The 24,165-nt window shown below is 36.5% G+C and overlaps 1 protein-coding gene across 1 annotated transcript in view; it reads right to left on the bottom strand.

Annotated features, from left to right (window-relative positions):
- The window catches only part of ntng2b (netrin g2b), a 91,531-nt gene extending 70,124 nt beyond the window's left edge, over window positions 1-21,407 (bottom strand). The window contains exons 1-2 of the mRNA XM_067375240.1: window positions 21,361-21,407; window positions 18,897-19,612 (exon numbers count right to left, since the gene is read on the bottom strand). Of these exons, the coding sequence (XP_067231341.1) occupies window positions 18,897-19,118 (222 nt within the window). The 5' untranslated portion in view covers window positions 19,119-19,612; window positions 21,361-21,407. The remainder of the gene's footprint in view (window positions 1-18,896; window positions 19,613-21,360) is intronic.
- Between the last annotated feature and the right edge of the window lie 2,758 nt (window positions 21,408-24,165).

The raw sequence follows: 24,165 nt of genomic DNA, 5'->3' as shown, positions 1-24,165 counted from the left end.
TGTTCTTCATGTGAGTAAGTGCTAAATCCCCCCTTTTACAAAGGTGCATTGTCGAGAACGACAGTAATGTAGTGCGATTTTAGGCGGCAGACTCTGCACGTAATCTATAATATTCATACTGCTTCAGTGGATACAGTCATTTTTGACTGCAAATGATGAGGTAATTTTATTAAATGTACTGGATTTACGGCATTTTGGCAGTTAGAAATACATGCTCTTTTAATATAAGGTAGAATTAAATGAACTACTCAGCATTTTGTTTGCGTACCCCCTTTTGTCACCTCACGTACCCCAGTTTGGGAACCACTGCCTTATAGGAACGCCCACCTGGAGGGCAAAACATGTTTTAACAATGTCTTAAGTACCTTCACAGTAAAATCCACAGAGTTAAATCAACTTTGCTCAGATAACATTTGGTCCCTCTCTGAATACTGTTAAAATAACACTGAAGCAGAGTTAAAGTTAATGAGATAACTAAGCTATTAATTAAGGGATGATTGAACATTAATGATGAACACCTGCTGTTAACAAGCAGAATTAATGAAGAAAAGAGAAACACAAGAACTACAAGTGACTTCAGCCAAAACCATTTAATTGAAATCAACTGAAGGTAAAAGACATTAAATCTCTCAAGATATGATTAACCATATTGACTTTATTTCTGTCACATGTCTAAATAATTTCTTTTTGAGAATTAATATAGGTTTTGATGTTGGTGTTTTATTGGTCAATATATTATGCCACCATTGTGGTGGTCAGGGTTTGTTTTAGTTGGCTCTTGACCTTTTTTATGTTTTTAAAATAATTTGTGTTTGAGCAATAGTGCCTTGAAAGTGTTGGTTAAATTGCTGTCCATGGACGAGTCATAAACCTCTCGGATTTCATCAAAAAAAAAAATTGGGTCTTACGGGTGTGCAGTGACATGAGGGTGAGTAATTAATGACAGAAATTTCATTTTTGGGGGAACTAACGCTTTAACTGCAATATTGAATAACACACTACAGTTAAAATTATATTCAAGTACCATACATGTGCTTTAGTATTTTATTTTATGTATATTATATAAGTTCAGATTCTTAAAAATATACAGTACATGATTTTAAGTAAACTACAAGTGTACATTTAAACACATTTATTTTTGACAAAGGCAAACAGTGATTGTTCATAAAGGAGGTATGATAGTGATTGATAGAGACGGGTAAAAAGTGTGTGTGTGTGGTACACAGAAAAGGGAGTGGTAGATATTGTGAGTGAGACAGATTGTAAACTCACACACACACTTGTCATGGTAAAACTACAGTGAAGAACTCGTGGGCTTTTATTAAAAGCAAAGACTGCAGGGAGTGTTGATCTGTGAGCACAAACTCCTGCTGTACACACACATACACAAGCACATCATTAAAAATCTGGGTCATTTCTATCAGCTTTCTTTATAGCATCACACAGTAGATGATCATCTAACTATAGTGCCTGCTCAGACAGCTGCGTTCAGGTATGATGGCTTTGAATCTGTCTATTGAGCATGTATTCAGGATCTGTGTGTTGATATATCACACGCACACCTCGACAGAGAAATACACGCTCATATGAGAAGCTTGTACGGCGCAGTGCATCTTGGGAAATACATCATCTGATTTATGAAGTCAGGCACGCGGAGAATAAAAAATAAATTAAAGGGGAGATAAAACAAAGTGCGTGTATGTAAGAGAAAGACAGAGAGAGAATAAAGAGGGGCTGTAAAATGATAAAGCGTCTCTGAATCTAGATTTACTCGAACTCACAGATTGTCTGTATAAACTAGAATTACAGATGGACCGATAATCAGTTTGACTAATGTTTTTTTTTTTTAAGTCCCCCTGTGGTGAAAATCAAGTTTTTAATGTTGTTTATATGTCTATGTGGTGTTTCTAATATGCATTCAGAAAAACCATGTACAAATTCATAAGTCATTTCTGAGTATTTTATCTTTAAAAACTGCAGTGATCTCAAAAACGTGCTTTGAAATCGCTGGTGTTTCTGACGTCACAAACTACCTTGTAACCAATCACGTGTAGATTTCGCAATATAGCGGGTATATGATTTATATTACAATGTTATGATAAACTATATGCATTTTTCTATATGAAAACTATAAACTATATGCAAAAGGCTAATCATATTAATTATGTTTATGTGTCCGACGTTGTAAAAAGTGATACTATTGTGCAGCGTTTACCTCAGTAAGTTGACCGAGTGGAACTCTGAGCTCGAGAGACTAAGTGGAGGTGGAACTAATTAGCATATAGATCCATGTATTCTAAACGAAGCAATGTTGTGCAGTCAAGGTGTTTTACCAGTTACATTCAAACTATTTTCAGGCATGAAAATGTGTTTTTTTTTTTACAGGAAAAATTGTTTAAATGTCATTTTGGTCATCATTCACTACAGGGGGACTTTAACTGTTATTCATACTTTTCATATTGAGTTTGCAGATAATTGGTACCATTTGAAAGCTCTCTATATATATATATATATATATATATATATATATATATATATATATATATATATATATATATATGCTGTATAGATATAGATACAATATTATTATTATGTAATATTTATCAAATTCACAATCACAATATTATTCACAATTACACAAATTAAAATAATAATATTATTATAAATATTTTATTATTTATGTCATACTGTTCCAGGTCAATTTTTTATTTTTTTTTTTAAGAAATTCTGATTTTTTTTAGCAAGGACACAAATTAATAAAAAGTGACAGTAAAAACATCCATAATGTTACAAAAGATTTATATTTCTAATAAATACTGAAATAAAAAAAATCTTTTCAGCTTACTATACATCAAAAATATTACGCAGCACAACTGTTTCCAACATTAATAATAATAAGAAATGTTTCTTGATTACCAAATCAGCATATTAAAGATTAAAACGGTTATTTTCAATTGTAATATATTACTGTATTTTAATCAAATAAATGCAGCCTTGGTGAGCAGAAGAGACATCTTTCAAAAATCTCACGACCCCAAACTTTTTTTTTGCAATTTATCTGGTAGTAAATAATTTTTATATTATTAGTATTATCTGATATCTCATTGACTTGCTGCTAATATCCTCTTGAATATTTTTCAAAGATTTTATGTCAATTTTTTTGGGAAGTCCAGTGACGACTAGTTCCTCGAAAGCTCTCATTTTAGCAACCTGGTACCTCAACTTTCCTGTTGGACAGGTAAAAACCTGTGCGTTTGGAGTTGTGCAGCATCCAATTGAATCAGAACTTTTGTTACCCATTTTTATGCAACACGCATGAGCCTGGAATTTACAGCTTCTGCTTGACCAATTCCAATATGTCATGTGCAATGCTTGGCACTGAGTATAGTTCTGCAGCTACTGTATATTGCATTATCCCATTAAGTTGCTATAGTGTCTACATCAAAATTCAGGCATTTGATGTCACAGAACTTGTGCAGTTTGGAAAATTCAGTGAATAGTTTTTCTTCTGAACTTGTACAGGTCAAATTGCACATCTTAATCCCTTCAGACACACATTCTACAGTACACTAATTCCGTTCTGACGGATCGTCTGGCTCTATTTGCTCCCTCCAGTAAAGGGGTTTAATGTTACCCTCTTCCCAAAGATCACATTACACCTCTGTTCTTACTGCCACTCATTTCTGCTCAACATAATTCTATTTCCTCAAGACGCACCCCTCTATCTCCCCTTTAATCCATTGTTCTTCTCTTTCCTCTTTTTTTCTCTGATAATGAAATTAGAGCGAAAACCTCTGCAGACAGACAGGATCAGACACCATCATCTGACCTGACTGCAACATCTGCACACATGCATGCACACATTCAAGCAAGCAAACACTTTCTGACCCCTGACACGCTAAAACTATAGTTGGATTAAGGAAGAGAATGTTACACAGAAACCTTCAACCCCCAAATCCACTGAAACCCAACCCTCTGACACACTTAGTGGACTTACGGTGTGTATTGTGCGACTGACAGCACGATGTGTGTATCTGCTGTGTGTGCGTGGCTCAGCGTTTGTTTATATTGTAGGGACCAAATGTCCCCAGAATGATAGTAAAACTCCAAATCACCTACATTCTTAGGATCTGCCAACGGCTCCCATGAGGGAAACGGCTTAATTAACATGCTAAATAATGAAAATGTAAAAACGTAGAACGTTTAGTTTAGAGTAGGGTATAAAAATATCATTAGCTCATATTTCATTAGTACTATTTTTATGAAATTGTAGAATTTGCATAAAAAAGCAGTGTCAAGTTGAGTAATTTGTACATATAACAATTTAGATGTATGAACAAAGGAAATTCAAGTAGAGCTGACAAAATGACTTTGAGTAAATACAAATCATTCATTACATTATATTTATATGTGCAGTTTACTTAATGTTTTGTTTATTATGTAAGGCGAACACATTTATTGACTCATTGAACAACATAAAAACACATAAAATAACACTTTAATCCCTACATTTACTCTCCTAATGCATGCTGAGAAATAAGGATTCATTACCCAGTTGGTTATGTCAACATTAATTTGTGCGTTTCACTCAGCAATGTTAAGCTGACTGTACAAACCATTATTAAGTAAAGCTGACAATACTCATTTTTAGTAGAAACAACTCAGTTAAATTAAGTTTATGTAGTTACATGAGTTTTTTAAGTAATGTGAACAAGGATAGTTTGAGTGCAAATTACAGTAAATGATGTGTGTGTGTGCTTGCATGCATGTACGTGCATGCATATTTTCATCAGTATGTGCATGTTTGGGTTTTTGCATACTTGTCTGCATGTATTGGCAATGCTTGTGTGTATATGTGCATGTATTAACATGCTTGTATTGTTGTTTTTGATTGCTTGAGCATGCCTGTATGCATGCATGTGCTTTCATGCATATGTATATTTACATTTGTGTGTGCGTGTATATTTGCATGCTTGCAAATGTGCATGTGTGTGCTTGTGTGTTTGTGCATGCATGCATGAATGCATGCATGTCTCAACACTTTTAAGAAACACAGCTTTAATATTATAATAGAAGATCAGGTTTTCTCACTAATGAATTTTGTCCATGTCTTTGCCATGACCTTGGCCCAATAATGCATGTGGCAAAGATGCAAAACTAGCATGTATATGCTTTCCAGACAATCCCATCCTCCTGGCCCATATAAACACACACACATACACGGCCAACTGTTCCGGCAGGTGGCCCACATCACTAAGCTCCTAGAGCAATTATCCGCGCTGGAATCCCGTCGCTGCGACAACAATCAGCATGGAGCTAGATCCCTGTCACAGCATCCATATAGCAGCCTGTTAAACCAACCAACTGGGACATTACATCACCATTAAACTGGAAGTTTACCTAGCACCAAACACATTGCACGCAATCAGTTAGAGTGCAACATCAGTATTGTAAAATCGGTTAATCTGTCTCTCTCTTTGTTGTCTCTGTGGATTTATATACCTTTAGACTTTCTTATTGTAAAAGTGTGTGTGTGAGAGAGTGAGTTATAGTGGTCTTTAAGAAACTGAGAACACAATGTGAGCCCCATTTGGTTTACGAGAACATCACTAAGAATACAACACTCTGAGGAATACACTCGGAAGTGTACGTCTGTTCCAAAGCCTAGTCTGTTCTCCATGACTATAGTAAGCATAGGCAGCTTCCTTCTAAGGCAGCATCCTGACTGAATTGGAACGTCATAAGATCCCCAGATGGACTTTTTTTGTATTCTCTGTGCTTTTCAGGGGGATAAAATGTGTTAAATGGAGCTGACAGCACTGCAGTCTTATTGATGGCTGAAAGCATAATGAAATTATTACATTAGACAAAATATTTAATAAATATGCAAGGGGTGCGGGATGTAAACTTGCATAAATATCACACAACAGTGTCTTAGAAGGCAGAATCATTTTTTTGCTTAATATTTAGAGCAACCTGTATGCTAAGAGCACAGTTATGATTTCTTAAAATGTTGTTTAGTTAGGCAGCTCACTAGGATTTCTAACAAAGCTTTGTTAATCAATGTTAATAATAAAAAAAAAAAAAAAAAAAAAAAAAATATATATATATATATATATATATATATATAATATTTTTATATTTCATTTCTTTATTGATGTGATGATGTGAGTGTGAAGCAGGACTATTATTTTTGCAGTGTATGAAGTATAGAAATATACAGTACAGGTATCCGATTTAAATAAAGAGCACATCAAATAATAAAAGCAATGAAGAAGCAAACAGAACTGCTAACAGCGGCCCTCACCTGGTGTTTCGGCACAGGTGCATGTCGTGATTAAGTGTAAATTTAGCCAAAAGAAAATCCACTGCAACTACATTTCATGACAAAATCCACAAGATGGCAAAACCTAGAAAGGCTGTTTTTTAATAAAAGTTCTGGAGCGTCGGAAAGGGCTTGCAAACACATTCGTCTTCTCGAAATGAAAAACTATGAGGTCAAAGCTTTGGTAACTTTCTTTATAAGTTCTTCAAGTTATGTGGGTATTAAGATGAACAGTACTAGTAATTCTCGTACAACCTAACATGTAATAAATCTTTTTTTTTTATTTTATTTTTTTTTATTTGTTATAGATATTATGAAATTCAGGGATGACAGACTGAATATGTGATTGGAAAAGCTGTTTTTTGCTCTGATTTATGCTATGAATTAAATGTTTATTACGATGATTATTTTTAATACATTTATTTATTGAACATTGCTGTTTTGTATCGTGTTGCAGTTGAGGCAGTGTGTTGCATAGATTTTTATTTACCATGGTTAAGGGGTAAATCTCTGTAGTGCTTCCTTTTAGTTGCTTATTGCATTAAACTGCATTAGTTTAGAACAAAGAATATGGAAAATGTATTGCATAGAATACATTTCCATATTTTCTATAAAAAGTTATCTAAGAAAGCTTTTTTCTAGATCTCCAGAACTCTTAAAAAAGTTATCTTTGCTTTCTTGTTTAGTTTTTAGAAAGATATATTGGGTCAAACTTTATGGCTGTGCACTGACATCAGTGAGATCAGGCTGAGGCGACAGATTCATCCTATTAAAGTAGTACACTAGTCGCCAGCTGTCTATTGTCTTTCTCTGTCCATCTCAAGCTGTTTTCACTCAGTTCTTTTTATCTTTCCCTTTGTTTCTGTACTACTCTCTTTCTACAGTATGTAGTATGTTTACTATGCACAGTAAGCACATTTTCTTTGTGCACAGAATACCCAAATGACTACTTTTGCTCAAATGTGCAGTATACAACAGTATACACTCTTAGAAAAAAAGGTTCAATGGGGTTTTTGGCTCAATTTTAAAGAACCCTTTATGTCAAAAAAAATTCTATATTAAGAATAAATTACTTTTTCTAGTCATAAATTATGTAATGAGCTGTTTAATTCATACAATTTAATTAAAATAAAAAAAAAACCCTAAAAGGTTCTATATATGAAGCGCCTGAAAGAAACCTTTAAGGTTCTATAGAACCTTTTTTTCTATGAGTGACATGTGGTGTGTCCAAAATTGCATACTGTCTGAGTAGGTATTACATTTAAATTTGAACTTACTTCACGACTGTTAAAAATGTTCTATACACTGTAAAATTTAACAGTGATTCTAACTAACACTTTTAGTTAACTTTACTTAATGTCTTTAAGTACTATTGTACTTAACTGAAAAAAATAGTAATCTGTACTATTCACATACTATACCTTTTTTAACTCAGAAAACCCAAGTTAAGATTAATTGATTAATTAATCAATTAATTGGTTTGGGTACCATTTTGTCAAGCAAAAAAAAAAAAAAGTTTTTGAGATGGGGCAATTCTTTTTACTAATTTCCTCCAATTCTGCAGTTATCTTTCTCTGTTTGCATTGACTGATCTCCCAAAGTCATCTTAAATGTTCAATCGTCAATATAACTGAAAAATTTAAGAGAACATCACATAAGCCGATTTCTTAAATGTTTTTGTTTAAACTCACCATTATGGTGATCAGTGTTCCCTTAATAAATTGATGGTGATTTTTCTAAATGTTTATATTTTAACTCACCGTTATGGTGATCAGTGTTCACTTTGGACAGGCATTTGGGACTTCATAAATTGTAATTATCTTCCTATTGATGCAACTATGCAACGAGAAATCACAATTATTTGATTTTAAAGGAAGGGAAGTATGCATTTTATATATGAATTATATATAATATAACTATGTCAAATAATGAACTTTTAAAAACTTTGCTGCTAACACTTGTCAAACACCTTTTGAAACTTTTAATCGAGTTGATATGATCCCTCTATATTTGTGACAATATCATGCAACTGACAATGCTTGAGTCACACACAGACTTCAAAACACAACAATGGTAGTTATACTAAGTCAAGAGTAAATGTAAAGTAAATGATCAAGTACACTCTACAGTTCTTTTTAGGTACTAGAACACTTGTGTAAGTAAACTATACTAACTAAGCATTTGTCAGTACAACATGCTATTGTTATTGCATTTGTTTTTTTTAAGGCAGTCGGTTTGAATGCTTTTTTTTAAAGCAAATCTAACTAATTGGATTTTACAGTGTAGTATGAATATGGTAGTATGAAAGAAATACAGACGTACTACATCCACCATGTTGTTACTGTCATGTGACCTACGCGTCAATTGCATTACTTAAAGGGGCTCTATGTAGGAATGACACCCAGTGTTCAAAATAGGTACTGCAGTCCAAATTCAAAATATTGTTTGGCCCGCCCCCTCGTTCAATGACACGGGTCGCCAGCAACAATAGGGAGCGCAATCCACAATGAAAGCTGAGGAGGTGATTTATCTGTTTTAACATGCTGATGTTCATAGAGATATTTAGATGCATTCAGAGGCTTTTTAGGTCAAGTAGAATCTGTGATTCTCTGACCCAGTTTGTTTGTTGGTTTCCATGGCTGCAATACGCGATGTTTTCCGCCAACTGGCAACCTGCGATGTCGAAATACTATTGGGTAAACTGGCAGCACACGGTTTGCCACAGACCAAAATAAAAACAGACATTCCGACACGGAACGCACATTTTCAAAGTAGAATATTTGGCTGTAGCATTGTTTTTCTGAGAAACAAGTAGGTGAACTTAGCATGTTTCCTAAATATCTGCAAACATATCGGGGTATTTTTATGCTTCATTAAAGTAAAAATCTTACATAGAGCCCCTTTAACTCTCCCGTGGCTTTATGGGATAGTAAAGTATCCATTGAATGCGCACTTCAAAATCTCAGCGGAAGTAGTAGGTCATCCGGCTACATTTTCACCTACTGAATACTGTGTATTTGGAAATTCTGCTCTGATTAGTGTACTGTTTTTGTATACTATAGGGAAGTGACAGCGATAGTGTATTGCATAATGCAATGTGCTCAACTATGACTTTTTGTGCATTATTTAATGGTAGAAAATAGCTGAAAACTGGACACTGAATTAAACATGCAACAGTGAGATTACGTGACGCATGCTACTTTATGAAATTAGATATTGCATACTGTTTCATTTACTATTTTTAAAAAGTAGGCAGTATACAGTATGTTCAGAAAGTAATAGGTTAGTATTCTATTCTAAACAAGCAGTGTTTCATTGTTTTCTACTTTCTGTCATTTCTCTTCTCCCTTCTTCCTGTTTCCTCCCCCTCTTTCTTCTTCACTTCCCGCTTCTCTGTCTGTCTCTTATTTCTATTTATAGCATTGGCTCATTTGTGCCTCTAAATCAAAGAGTGCTGTTTGGTAGCATGAGGGTTTTTTACTTTCATACACACAACATATGTTCACACATTAACACGTCTCATTGTTTCATGTGCATTGTGGTTGTGCACTTTCAGAGAGGTGTATGCATGAACAACACATTTAGTGTGTGTGTGTGTGTGTGTGTGCACGCTCCCTTTTTCCGCTGAGCTAAGCTGTGATTCCCCCATCATTAGGGATTTCTCTCTCATTCTCATGTTCTCTCTCTTTCCTTTTTTCTTTCCAGATAATATGAACCAACTTAGAAACCACTTGAAAACAATCTGTGCCACAGGGGCCAAATTTAAACTTTTGTCACATCAGTTAATGGTGGGTGATTTGTGGGTGATTTTAGCGATAAATTTGTATTACTTGCCATTAAACTGTATTTTGCATTATTTTATTACAAATTATACAATTTTGTACCTATGACAATCTACTTATTTAGCTGTTTTCCATGCATTATTGATATTATCTCATTTGCGGCATTATATACTCTATAAAACAAGCCAGATGTCAAGGGACATTTTGATTTTTTTGCCTTGTTTTGATTTTGATGGCTTCATGTATTTGTCACCACATGGAGTTCTAAATAAAAAAATATGATTTATATATTTATATTTCCACTGGTAAAAGTGTTTTGAGTCACGACAGATATTTTCTTTAGTAGACAGATTGATTTGTGTGCATTATATTGCAGTTTAAGTTACCATTCAACTGAGGAGAAACCCTGAAAAGGACATTTTTACTCACATATGCAGCTCAGTGAGTGTTAATTTTGGACCCTGGTCAGAAAATGCACAAACTGGGACACTCTCTCTCTCTCACACACACACACACACACACACACACACACACACACACATCAAGCATGCAACCACAGCAATGAACACAAAACACACACTAACTCACACAGACTAGAAAAAGATTAGCTGTTGTGAGATGTGAAATATTATTGCAATCAGCATGAAATAACGTTTGCAACTCATTTGTGTAATCTGACATATTTCTGATTGAACTGGATATGCTGTGTCAAGAGAAAAAAATTAGGGCAGGACTTCTAATCAATGGGAACTAAATGGATGGTGTTTAGTTTCTTTATATGATCGGTGGTTATAAAATAAGTACTCAGGCCATTTTTACACTCCCTCTTTTCATGACTTTTCTTTATTTTACTCTATTAATAGTGTTTTTATAGTCCTACTTCCTCCTTGTGGGTGTGTGGGCCAGATCTCTGAACAATAAATAGCTGCCATATGTGCGAACTACACGTGATGTGATAAGATTCTACACCAGACGCGACGCAACTACGAGACGCAACATAAATCAATCAAAAACCGCAACCAATTAGAAGAGCGCGAGGGCAGGCTCTCTTGGGAAGCACGCTGCGATCACAATGAAATGGATGAGTACAAAATCAAATTCATAAATATTACTCAATTTAAACATTATTTAAAGTCCATACTGAGTGACTGAAACAATCTTTGTCATAGAATACACTTGTTTATTCACAATGAGTTGATGTCCTTGTGCCCATTTACTTATTTTCACGATCTGAGGTGAATTATCCACAACTACTTTCAGTACGGCTACAAAGCTGAGAACACAAAATGATATTCAAATGGAAATTAGATGATTTTAACAATAAATAAAGCACATAAACAGTACCTGAGATTATCATTGACATACTTTGTGTTGTTGTTCCAGCAGCGACGTCGCAGAAAAATAGAAACCGTTGCTAAATTAGAACCATATTGCGGACAAAAACTCTGATTAGTAGAAGATTGATTTGTCACGGTATGACCTCTTGGCTGAATTAAAAGAATGATATTTTTGCAATAAATTCGAGTAGGTTGTATATTTTTACATTTTTAGTGTATTACTATATGTTATATGTTGAATTCATGTTTATAAAAAAGACACTGTAGATGCAGTGACATCATATCATGACCGCTGCAACATCCAATGAAATTTCTCATGTTCAAAATATAGTGTGACCGCGGCATAACGTGGATTTTGATCCAAGCGGCAACCTCCCCCAGTTTCTCTTGAAGCCAATACGGAAGTGACTTAAACTGCAATTCATCGACTGGCCGCTAGGGACAAAGAGAGCAGAATCTCATTGAGTCCCATGTTAAAATGCCCAACTTTACAGCAGAAAAAAAAAAACATGCTTACAGGCTGGTACAAATTCTGGTTTTGGTCTATACAGCTAATTTTCCCCTTCATGACAACTCTGAAGGCCTTTGCACACTGAGTCCGAAATTCGCATGCAAAATTTTCGCACGTTAAAAAATAACTTCGAACTCATGTTATGTCAATCACGTTTGCACACTGCCTCCGAAACTTTCATGCGTCAAAAAAATATTCGGATCAGGTTCGATTTTCTGCGTTTTTCACATCCGTGGCACGCATTTTGAGAGACGTTTTGACAATTCAGAGCCACCGTACACGAACGCAAAAATCCCGAATGCCATCTGACAAGTTGATCCACGTCGCCTACAGCACAAAAAAGCAGCACTGAATGACAAACAATGTGAGGAATACAAGAGACCGAATATAAAGACAGATTGTGCCAGTAGCAAAGCATCAAACTGAGCGACTGACATCCTGAAGTAATCTTTGAAACACTCTGGATAATCACGCAGCTCCTTGATGAGGTGAATTCTCCTTTCTCTCTATGCAATCTTGAAATTGGATGGACCCAATATTTCCTCTTTTTAAGGAGAGAGAGGACAACTAAATCGTGCTCACTGCTTGAAGACTTCATTTTGTATTGTTTTGCGTTTTTTTTTTCCCCACAGTGCATTCATTAATACGCATCGGACTCAGTGTGCAAGTTCTCTGTGCGTGACGAATTTTTAGGATTACGAATATACGAAAAAACGCACACAGACTCAGTGTGCAAAGGACTTGAGGGGGGTGAATTTTTTTGATCCGTTTAAATTATATTAAGCTTTAAAGTTCTGCATAATTAAGGGCGTGGTCACTTGAGTGACAGGTGGATCGCGCTGCTGTCTGTGAGCCGTCACCTCAGCTAATTCCAGCTGCTAAATTTGGCATCTCTGCCGTGTTTGTGTTTTTTCAGGATTATTTCATACAATTATCAACTAATATGGCTTGCTGTGCTTATGGTCGAGACAGATGTACGTCTGTGTATATGTGCACACATGCGGAAGATAAACAGAACACACTTGTTGGATCGTCTTGACATTGGCTAAAAGTTTTGTCCACCAGATTTATCACAGTGACAATAGAGAATATGCCTCTCAAGACACCATAAACTCTGACAGCACTGCTTGGATATTATAACTAAAACTGCTGCACTATTTTGAAAAATTATACTTTGGACGCGGGCTCATTTGTTTGTAAGAATCCAATGTATACAATCATATACAGTTTTACAACATAAACGCTGCTCAGATTGTATAATTTCTTGAAGAACGATGATTAAGAGCAGATCATTCAGAAGAAATGTGATGCAAACAATGGATAATATATCAATATTTCATGGATTTAACGCTTGTTGTTTGTTTTTCAGTGGATGCTCAAAGACATTTTACCCAAGTGTGACAGATTGGATTCATCTCACAATCGCCATTTCATTATTAAGGTGAAATCCCGTTTTGAATTTGTGTGTTGACACAAATTACAATATTACTGGTGCTGGAGCATCTATATCGTAAAACAGACACTGTAACCTTTAGCACTTTTTACTGATATAACTTGTTATCTTTGTTAATATTTTAGATAGTATCTAAGATAGATAGATATCTTCTTAGCCTGCTAACATGATCACGTCGAGCTAGGTGGGCGTGGTTTCAGCAACCAGGCACCTCAGTTCCAACCACGTCCCGCCTCTTTGCCCATTTTCAGTTATCCGGGAGTGATGCACGATGACGCACTGCCAAGTTGGCAAATGCGCTTCAGAAATCTACAGGTGACGTCACGGACACTAAGTCCATATTTTTTTACAGTCTATGGTCGCGTGACACAGTGTTAATATGCAAACGTGGACATTCAATCATGTGTTGATGAGCTTATCTAGCTGAAGTCAGAAAGTTATGAAAGTTTAGAACAAGACTTTTTTAGTTTTAGTTTTAAAAGATGCTTTTTTTTAGATTGGACAGGTTGTGAGTGCTGAAACTTAATGTATGTTTCATAACACAAACTGTATTTCAAAAGATCCCCTTTTGTAAAGTTTAATGCAGTAATTTTAACCACACTGTCGGTTTCCATCCCGCTTTTCTCTGTTATCTGCGTTTGTCATTTTCTTGGAAGAAGAGATGCTAAGGAGGATCCCGTCTGTTGTAAAGTGCTGACTGTGCCAGCCTGCCCGACCTCGTCATGTCTAGAATGTAAAAGGAAAATGTTCGGGCGCGTTGTGGATGTCTGCTTGCGGGACCATTAAGGGCTCCATCAATATTAAAGAGGTTGGGACGACCCGAGGAACATTCCAGAGGCCAGTCCATTAACGGACCACTCCAGCACAACAATTCAAGGCTCAGTGGTTTGTGTAAATGTGTGAGAGTGTGTGTGTTAGCTTTTCCAGTCCAGGTTTAAGTAAGAATCAACATTTTCAGAGTAACTTTGCATGCCACAATATTCAGACAATTCCATCTAGTGGTTTAAAGGCATAGTTGAGAATCTGTAATGATTTACATACAATAGAACACAAATGTTCCAGAATGTTCACACTGTTCTTTTCCATGCAATGACAATAAATGTGGACATATGATGTCAAGCTTAGTCCATATTCATAAAAGAGTTTGAGCACTTTATTCCAAGTCGTGCAAATTCGGAACAATATGATGAAATGACGACTATCGCTTTAAATTTGTTTGTGTATGTGTGACTGTGTGTGTTAGCATTTTCAGCCCAGGTTTCAGTAAGAATCCAAATATTCAAAGTTTGCATATCACAATAAAAAAAAAAAAAAAAAAAACATCTAGGGTTTAAAGGGATAGTTCACCCAAAAATGATAATTCTGTCATGATTTACATACCAAAAAACACAAAAGAAGATGTTTTGCAGAATGTTTACTCTGTTCTTTTCCATGCAATGACAGTAAATTGGGACAAATGCTATCAGTTTTGTTTTTTAATTAACAAAAAGCATCATAAAAGTATCGTAAAAGTAGTCATACATACAATTAGAGCACCACATTTCAACTCATGCGAGTTTCAAACAGTATGGGGGTCAGTAGATGATGACAGAATTATCCCTTTAAGTTGTGTTTGCGTAAATGTGGAAGTGTGTGTTTTAGCTTTTCCAGTCCTGGTTTAAGTAAGAATCCATGCATCTTGCATGCCACAAGATTCAAACAAATTCATCTAGGGGGTTTAAAGGGGTAGTTCACCCAAAAATCATGATTCTGTCATGATTTACACAAAGTTTTGCAAAATGTTCACACTGTTCTCTGTGCAATAAAAGAGAGATTCTGTCAAGCTTTAAAAAATGACCCCAAAAAAATCTTAAAAAGCACCCTAAAATTTCATTCATACAATTTGAGCACCATTTTCCAAGGGTGAGTGAATAATGACAGAATTGTGATTTTTTAGTGAACTATTCCTTTAAGTTGTGTGTGTGTGAGAGAGAGAGAGAGAGAGTCAGTATGAGAAAATGGGTCTCCTTTAACCTAACATTAAACAGATCATTAACTGTTAAGTGTGTTAGAGCTTCGTCCATTTCCGGCTCTCATGCGAGACCAATAACTCTGAGTCCCATCAGCAGCTTCATTCAGAAAAGTCTCAATTTCTTTGTAATCATCTGTCGTGAACAAAGTCTGTGTGTCTGTGTATGACATTGCGATGTCTGGATAATTTGATCACTGCTGTATTACCTCTTTTCCCTTGACACTAGTATTTGTATATGCTCTTGTTTCTTCCTATCTGGCACTAGAAACCACCCAAAACAACTGCATAGCAACACCTTGGCAACCACCTGTAATATACAGCACTGTGCACAGGCAAACACCAATCACATTTTCTTCTACAAAAAAAAAACTCATTAACTGATGGAATATCTTTTGATTCTGTATGTTTTCATCATCATCTCAATTTATATTACCCAAGGTGCACCACGTGACCTTCTGCCCTTGAGAATAACCTGCTGACCCTGCTGTTAGGGAAGCAAAATTCGCCCCCCCAGTCTTCTGTTCCTGTGAGCCTAACTCTGCCAACTAACCCACGTGGGTAAACAACACCTCGGCTTTCTGCTCTCCACGCATGCTGACCTCAGCTGCATTCTTTTCTGCTGTGGTCGGTGACCTGCATGGCAGATCCTGCTCAAATTAACGCTGCTTCAAAACCTCCGCCCCCATGATGGGCGCAGGTTGGCATCGTTCTGCGAGCCCTGCTTAGTCTGCAAGGGCCATGTGGCTGGTGGTCAAAAAATGGATAGGGGAACAAACCGGAAACATCTGCCTGAGGTCCGTCCCATCCCAGGTACTGAGGCCACATTTACATTACATGGTTAAAGTCAGCCAATTTTTTCCTCCCATATGGCACAGATCGGATGTGACCCACAAACGTGTAAAACATGTAAATGTGTAAAAACAACTCAAGATGGGTTAAATATGGACAAACCAAGTGATTGGGTTGTTTTAACCCAGCAGTTGGGTTAAATGTTTGACCTCCTCAACTTTTGATAAAAATGACTATATGTCAGGCTTAAAATGAACCCAAAATAGGTTGGAAATTAAAAATCAGACACATAATTACTAGACGCAACAGTAATAATCAAAAGGTGTGCATTTATTATCAAGCAATTTAATAAATGTTTATTATTTAATTATTATCTATTAAACTTATTAATAAATGTTAATTTAGTAAACATATTAATAAATGTTAATTTCTAGCCTATTTTGGTTCATCTCTGTTGCTCTTCATGTGTTGTTCAAAAAAATAATAATTCAATGAAATGACTGTTAATAATGTTTTTATTTAATATTTTTTATTTTTAGGAGATTTATGGTACTAAGTTAAATTTATGCTGTAGTTATAATGTATATATTAACTTTTTGGGCATAGACCTGAAAATGAAATTTCCAACTTAAACTCAAACATTTTGAATGCTTTAGAGCACCGACTTAATTCTGATCTCTTTTCAAAGACAACACATGGCTAAAAAAGTTAACTTAAAAAAAGTTACAGAATTGTATGTTTATTGTTATGAAAAATGCACAAAAATACAATTTTCAATTTTTATATGAAATATATATTTTCAAAACACATTTTGCTCTAAAACTGCAAGAAAATTAAAGTCATACATCAAGTTCAAATTTGAGCTTGATATTTAAAAAAATGAGCTTTCAGTAAGATTTTGTTTGGCTGCAGTACCAAAAGTTTCCACTAGATGAAATTCGGCACCCATTAATTTTCAATGAATGAATGAATTTTGCACATTAAGTGCCAAAACCTTTACCAAGTTTCATATCATTCTGATGAAGTAAAAAAAGTCACATTTTTGGGTAAAAAAATGACCAAAGAGCAACATTAGTTGAGTTAAATAAAACTACCCAGCAGGTTGGGTCAAACATTTAACCCAAATACTGGGTCAAAACAACCCAATCACTGGGTTTGTCCATTTTATAATCAGCTCCGGGAGCATAAAAGGAGGAGCGACGACCGTGGAGGACGAGAGAGGACCAGGCCTGGACTTTATGTTATGGTTTTGTTATGTTTGTGTGGCCGGCAGACGTCCGCGAGGGTCTGCCGGCATTACTTTCGTTTTGTTCTTTGTTTATTTTTGAATTAAAGTTACGTTGAATGTTCGCCGGTTCTCGCCTCCTTCTTCCCATTTACGAACTGTGTTAAAGTTACCATCATTTCTTACTGTATTCATGGAGACAAGAGCCGTCGCTATTTTCATTTTTAAACACTTGCAGTCTGTATAATTCATAAACACAACTTCATTCTTTATAAATCTCTCCAACAGTGTAGCATTAGCCGTTAGCCACAGAGCATAGCCTCAAACTCATACAGAATCAAACGTAAACATCAAAATAAATACTTTACTCACATAATTTGAAGCATGCATACAGCATGCATGAGGAACATCTTGTAAAGATCCATTTGAGGGTTATATTAGTTGTGTGAACTTTGTAAATGCACTGTAATATAGTCGAGAGCTCGTGTGGCAGGGAGCGCAAGATTTAAAGGGGCGGCGCGCTGACAAAATCAGTGTATAGTTAATGATGCCCCAAAATAGGCAGTTAAAAAAAAATATTAAAAAAAAAATCTATGGGGTATTTTGAGCTGAAACTTCACAGACACATTCAGGGGACACCTTAGACTTATATTACATCTTGTGAAAAAGCATTCTTAGGCACCTTAAAGGAAAGTCAGTCACGGCTACTGGGAAAATGTTACGTCACTTAATTGTCTTTGTCAGGCTAATGAGCAGAAAAAGCATGCAGGAAGAAACACATCACTGTCAAGCCTGCTGACCATGTGACACATAAACTTTGAACTTCTGGTTGTGAGAAGCAGGAATTATCATCCTGTATATTAATATCACACCCTACTTCCCTATTTTACACACTATCTGTCCTAAATAGTATGCAAGATTAGAATTAGTATGTCCACGATCATGGCATGTTGACAAAAGCAGGCCAAAGTTGCCCAGGTGGTGTACTATTTCTGGTTGTTTTCAATATGTGAATCTGACATTTTTGGGGGGTAATATTGATATAATGTATAGGCTGTTTTCTTAAAGGGGTCCTTGATTATGATTTGACTTTTTTAACTTTAGTTAGTGTGTAATGTTGCTGTTTGAGCATAAACAACATCTGCAAAGTTGTGATGTTCAAAGTTCAATGCAAAGGGAGATATTTTCTTTTACAGAAATCGCTTTTTAAGGACTGAGAACACACAACAAAGGGAGTGAGATTCTCCAGCTTTGTTGTTGTTGAGCTGTTAAAGCTCCGCCCTCTTCATTTGCATTTAAAGGGACACACACAAAAACGGCGTGTTTTTGCTCACACCCAAATAAGGGCAAATTTGACAAGCTATAATAAATGATCTGTGGGGGATTTTGAGCTGAAACTTCACACATAGTTCAGCATAGTTATCTTCACGTTATTAACAGCATTATATTTTGTAAGGACTCACCAGAGTGCAGAATCTCTCCGGCGGGTTCCCACAGGTGATGCCCGGCGGCTCGACGAGGATGCGCATGTACTCCTTCATGAACTGGGCTTTGGGTTGGCACGCGTAATGCTCCCACACAGCGCCTTCGTCCGTGCTCACGAGGGACTTGCACAGGTCGTACTGGCCTCGAGCTCTCGCCAGCACGTGCACCAGCAGGTAGAGGAGTCCCGCGCGTGCCCGCATGACAGGCGCGTGACCAAGAGGGGGTTTCCGAAGGTCCGGAGAAATGGGAAAGGGACACCGTGGGTTCAGAGGTGGGACGTGTTAACATTAAACAGCAGCACCGGTGGTCAGGTTAAAACATCCCATAACTTCGCCACAGGCATGCTTTCATTTACTCCAAGAGGAAAAAGTCAGATCAATAGAAAAAAAAAAGTGTTTTGTTGTTATGAGGTTGAGGGAAATTCTCGGAAAGCAAGTTTATTGGTGTGTGTGTTGTTTGCACTGAGAGGACAAGTCTTACTTCTGTGTGTTTGGACACTGTCCTGATGTGTTGGGTCAAAGGTGCTGATGCTTGGGCTTACATCCATAGCAGCTCCTGGACTGCGTCACCACAGAGCATATTTGTGTGCTGTAGGTCCGTGTCCCACACATGAAGTGTGTGTATCCCCCTTTCCAAACTCAGAAATATCCGCCTGACCTCATCTCTCAGACTTCAGCAGCTGCTGTCCGTGGTCCTGAAAACAAACACCACACAGTTTAGTGCTTTACTTCACTGCTGTTTTCTTCACTCGCACACAAGCACTGAATGTCAGCCTGTTTTTTCTAGCAATGCTTTCTGCTGATGGTCTAATTTGCCAACCCTCCCCCTAAACAGACGTTGCATGTCATCCTGTGAACCGCCACCAGTCCGGACAGATGGCTGATCTCGCATACAACACGAGTCTGGAGTGAGGAACATGCGTGGTACATGCACACACACACATTTAACAGACAGAAATTATATAAGGCAGGAATTCAAGGAACAGCAAAGAAGGGGATGTGCATGATATATCATGCAGATATTGATATTGTATGTTAAATAGTTTCCTGAATGATCCACGTTTCATTTCAATTGGGAAAAGGGAGGAGTGAGGAAGGATCTCACATGTGCAGATACGCACACAGTGATCAGTTTCAAAAATTGCAAATGCAATGCATGTCCGTACAATCAGGCATCATAACCATTGAATAAACTGGTTTTATTCAAGTGAAAAGTATTTGATAAAACCTGATTACATTAAGACATTTTTTAAGTCAGATCCTAGAAAACATCATATTTTAACAGATATTTCATGCAATTTTACTGTAAACAACTTTTTTTATATTTCATATTTTTATATTATATTCAACTCTGTAATGCATATTTTTTTTAGGTAAAATATTGTTAAGTATAGAATTTTTAAGTCCGAGCCTAGAAAATTGCAACAGATATTTCATGCAATTTTACTGTAAACAACTTTTTTCTATTTCATATTATATTATATTTAACTGTGAAATATTGTTAAGTATATAATTTTTAAGTCAGACCCTAGAAAATATCATATTTTAACAGACAAATCATGCTTTTTTTAAGGTAAAATATTCTTTAAATACTTTACAAATCAAAGAATTCCCTGCACAAAGCATTACATTTGTTAAGGTTTTATTTTAAAAGTTTATATGTGTTTTTATTTAATGTTGACTAGTTAATGTTTTAGATTTATTTAGCATTTACAAATACTGTAGGTTAGTAAGGCTAATGTGTGTGTGTATATATATAGTATATATACAATATTTAGTCTTACCGTAATGATTGCAATATAGTCACCGTGGTAACCACAACTACAGTACCAGTTTTTACCTCAAATTTAACATATTTACAGTGCAGAGTAGTGCGTAACGGCAAAATCTCATTCCTGTTGTTTATAATTCTTCATTCACCAGCAGTCTGATCATGTCAGAGCTTAATTTTGTAAATAAAAGTAATTAAAACTGTTAGATATTATATTTTCGTTTTGCCTCACGTAAGTTCCACTGGCTGACAGAACAGGCTACTCCTCCATACTGTACTGTAAAACATCTCAAACAAGCATCGATATTCCTCGTACACACCCTGGAGGTAATCCAACATCCGTAATGTGACACAAAACGTGACTAAAGTTGATAACTGTGGTAGTTTAGCATCAGATAACAGTTTTAAATCGTCTTCCCTCTGCAGAGCGGACGGCAACGCACGGGGTGTGTCGTGCGCGCGTCCCGCCTGTGAAGATGAGGAACTGCGTGACGGATAAAACACATTCCGCGGTACAACTCGGTAAGAGAGCTGCTTTTACGTTTAAACTCGAGCAGAAACAACTTTTTGGGGTTTCAAAACATTAATCAAAAGTGAGACGCTCTGACAGGCTCGTTTCTGAAACGGGAGCTGCGTTCATCCGGGTTGCTGAAGTAGTTGAGATGGACTCACCGAGCGCTCGAAACGGCATCGCCTCCCGCAGCGAGGATGCGGTTCTTCCGTGTTTGTTTTTTATTTTTTTTTATTATTATTCCTCCCTGCCGGAGAGTTTTTTTAATGCACACTCTGTCGGTTCGTCACGGGAGGACGGTGCCCTACTTCTGCAGGAGATGCTGAATTACTGGAGGAGGGTGTGTGTGCGTGTGCGCGAAGTATCCAAAAGTGAGAATATGAACTTGTAGTGCGCGTGCTGTCTACTTTACTGGATCAGATTTGCCCTGTGTGTTCAAGGGCAGAAAGCTTCATGGCAAATCTCCCTCCCCTCTCTCTCCCTCTCCCTCCCTCTCTCTCTAATCCATTTAACCATCACTCTCAATCACTATCTGCGGGTTTGAGTCAGGCTGGCCCGGCTGTTCTACTGTCTTCTGAGGGGCTGAAACTAAACCGCCCCACTCTTGAGGCACAAGGGAATCCGCATTTTTTACGCACTCCAGACCTCCCTGCTTGGGGAAGCCTCTGACAGTTCACAATTGTATTCTTTTTTTTTTTAAATGGATAACCTTTCCCTGGACTTTCATTCAGAAATGCTGATTGAGCAACTCTGTGCAATATTTGCCGTTTATTGCTCAGGGTTGGTAGGTTACAGCAACTTAAAAAAATCTCTCCAAAGAACCACATAGAAACTCAAATACCCTTTATAGTCACGTGTTTTTGATACACTTTTAAAAATGAAGGTTATTTATTGGCATTGATGGTTCCATTAAGAACCTTTAACATCAATGGAATCTTTCCATTCCACAAAAAGGTTCTTTATAGTTTAAAAAAGGCTCTTTAGATTTTTTTAAAACGTTCTTTACACTAAGAAAACAATAGTTCTTTTAGGAAATGATCTTTGGAAAACCCAAAATGGTTATTCTGTGGCATTGCTGTAAAAAATACCCTTTTGGAAGCATTCTTTTAAAGAGTGTATCTAAAATGCTGCAAAGAACTATTGAAGAAACTTTGCTGTATTGATCACAGAGTTTGAATTTCCAATACATACTGTGTGTAACTGTACAGTTAGAGTTCCCCAAAAAGTACACTTAGGAAACATTTCAATGCCACTGCATTAGATATAAAAATATCAAATCAAGTGGCTTTTTTTTTTTTTTTTTTTTTAAAAGATAGCAGAAGTTCAAGCAACAGAAAGGTTTGTGGGTTTGAAATGATAAAACGCTATATACAATGTTGGACATTTTGGTTTGTTTGTTGTTAGTGGAACAAGTTGATCATTTCATGTGATGAACTTCACCTGTAGTTCTTCTATAGGACACCTGCGTGAACTGACTTCATACATCCACTAAAAATCACCAAAACACCAGTTGCCTGAAAGACATTGAAAAAAAAAATGATGAAGAAATCAAAGTAAAAAGATTCCACAGCATCTGAGACACGCATGTACAGCCACTCGATTTGGAATTTTGTTATTTAATGCAATCAATATGTGCTCCATGCAGCGCAGCTTAAGGCTCCAAACTTTTTGGGGTCACTGTGTGTTCTGATATGGAAATACAGTATAACAGATTTCCTGTTAAGGTCAACAGGTCGACTGATTCACATCAGTTCTTGCTCCTTTTAATGCAAAGACATGCGTTATTGCTTAAAAAGGTATGGGGTTGTTCTTTTTCAACTCTTCAAAAAAGACATTATTACAGCCCTGACTCAAACCTGTGATGTTATTTTAATGATAGGGGACCTGTAATGCCCCTTTTACAAGATGTAATATAAGTCTCTGTTGTCCCTAGAATTTGTCTGTGAAGTTTCAGCTCAAAATCCCCCACAGATCATTTATTATAGCTTGTCAAATTTGCCCCTATTTGGGTGTGAGCAAAAACACACAGTTTTTGTGTGTGTCCCTTTAAATGCAAATGAGCTAGCGCTTTCCAGAAGAGGGTGGAGCTTTAACAGCTCAACAACAACAAAGCTGGAGAATCTCGCGCAGCCAAAATGACGAAAGTGTTCAGCCTTACATTGTTCAAACCGGAGTCGACACTGATGGAGAAACTCAGGAAGAAGTTACAACTTTTAGAATGAAACTGGACGTTTCTGAATGGTTAGTGGATAAATTGATGTAGTTGCTGTGGAGTTGATTCAACTCATCCACTAGCATGTGCCGTCATGTTCATCTTTTGTGTTGAATTGACCCTCGTTTGTGAAGCAGTCCGGTGTAAAATGACGGCATGACAACAACACTCTACTACAACAACTCTTCCTCTTCTCTAAAGCAGCCCAACATGGCCACTCCCCCTTTGTTGCATGTTCTCGGGGGCGGGGTTTATGTACATTTTAGGGTTAGTGTTGTCACTAACCCCGGGAAGAAGCTCGTTGTAGTCTCTACCAGCCGTTTGTTGTAGTCCTAAAAAAGCGATTTCTGTAAAAGAAAATCTCTCCCTTTGCATTGAACTTTGAGCGTCGTAACTTTGCAGATGTTGTTTATGATCAAACAGCAACATTACACACTAACTAAAGTTAAAAAAGTCAAATCATAATCAAGGACCCCTTTTAATTAATTATTCTCAATGTTGATTCTCATTACAGCAGTAAAGATTTTCTTGAAAACAGTGTCATAATGCAAAAATATTAAATGATCCTAAAATAAGCTACATTTTATTAATGCAAAATATAATGTCAAATTTTTACTTTTGATTTTGGGGTGAAATATGAACTGGATATGTTCTTTGACATGATTTTTGAGATTCAACCTTATACTTCACAGAATAGAATACTTTACGGAATTATTGTGGAAATCTGTAGCTCGTTAATATCTCAATATATGAA

This window comes from Chanodichthys erythropterus, chromosome 22, assembly GCF_024489055.1.
Source record: "Chanodichthys erythropterus isolate Z2021 chromosome 22, ASM2448905v1, whole genome shotgun sequence".
NCBI lineage: Eukaryota > Metazoa > Chordata > Actinopteri > Cypriniformes > Xenocyprididae > Chanodichthys > Chanodichthys erythropterus.
Note: the sequence above shows the minus strand (reverse complement) of the source record. Positions and strands in the feature narration are given on the sequence as shown.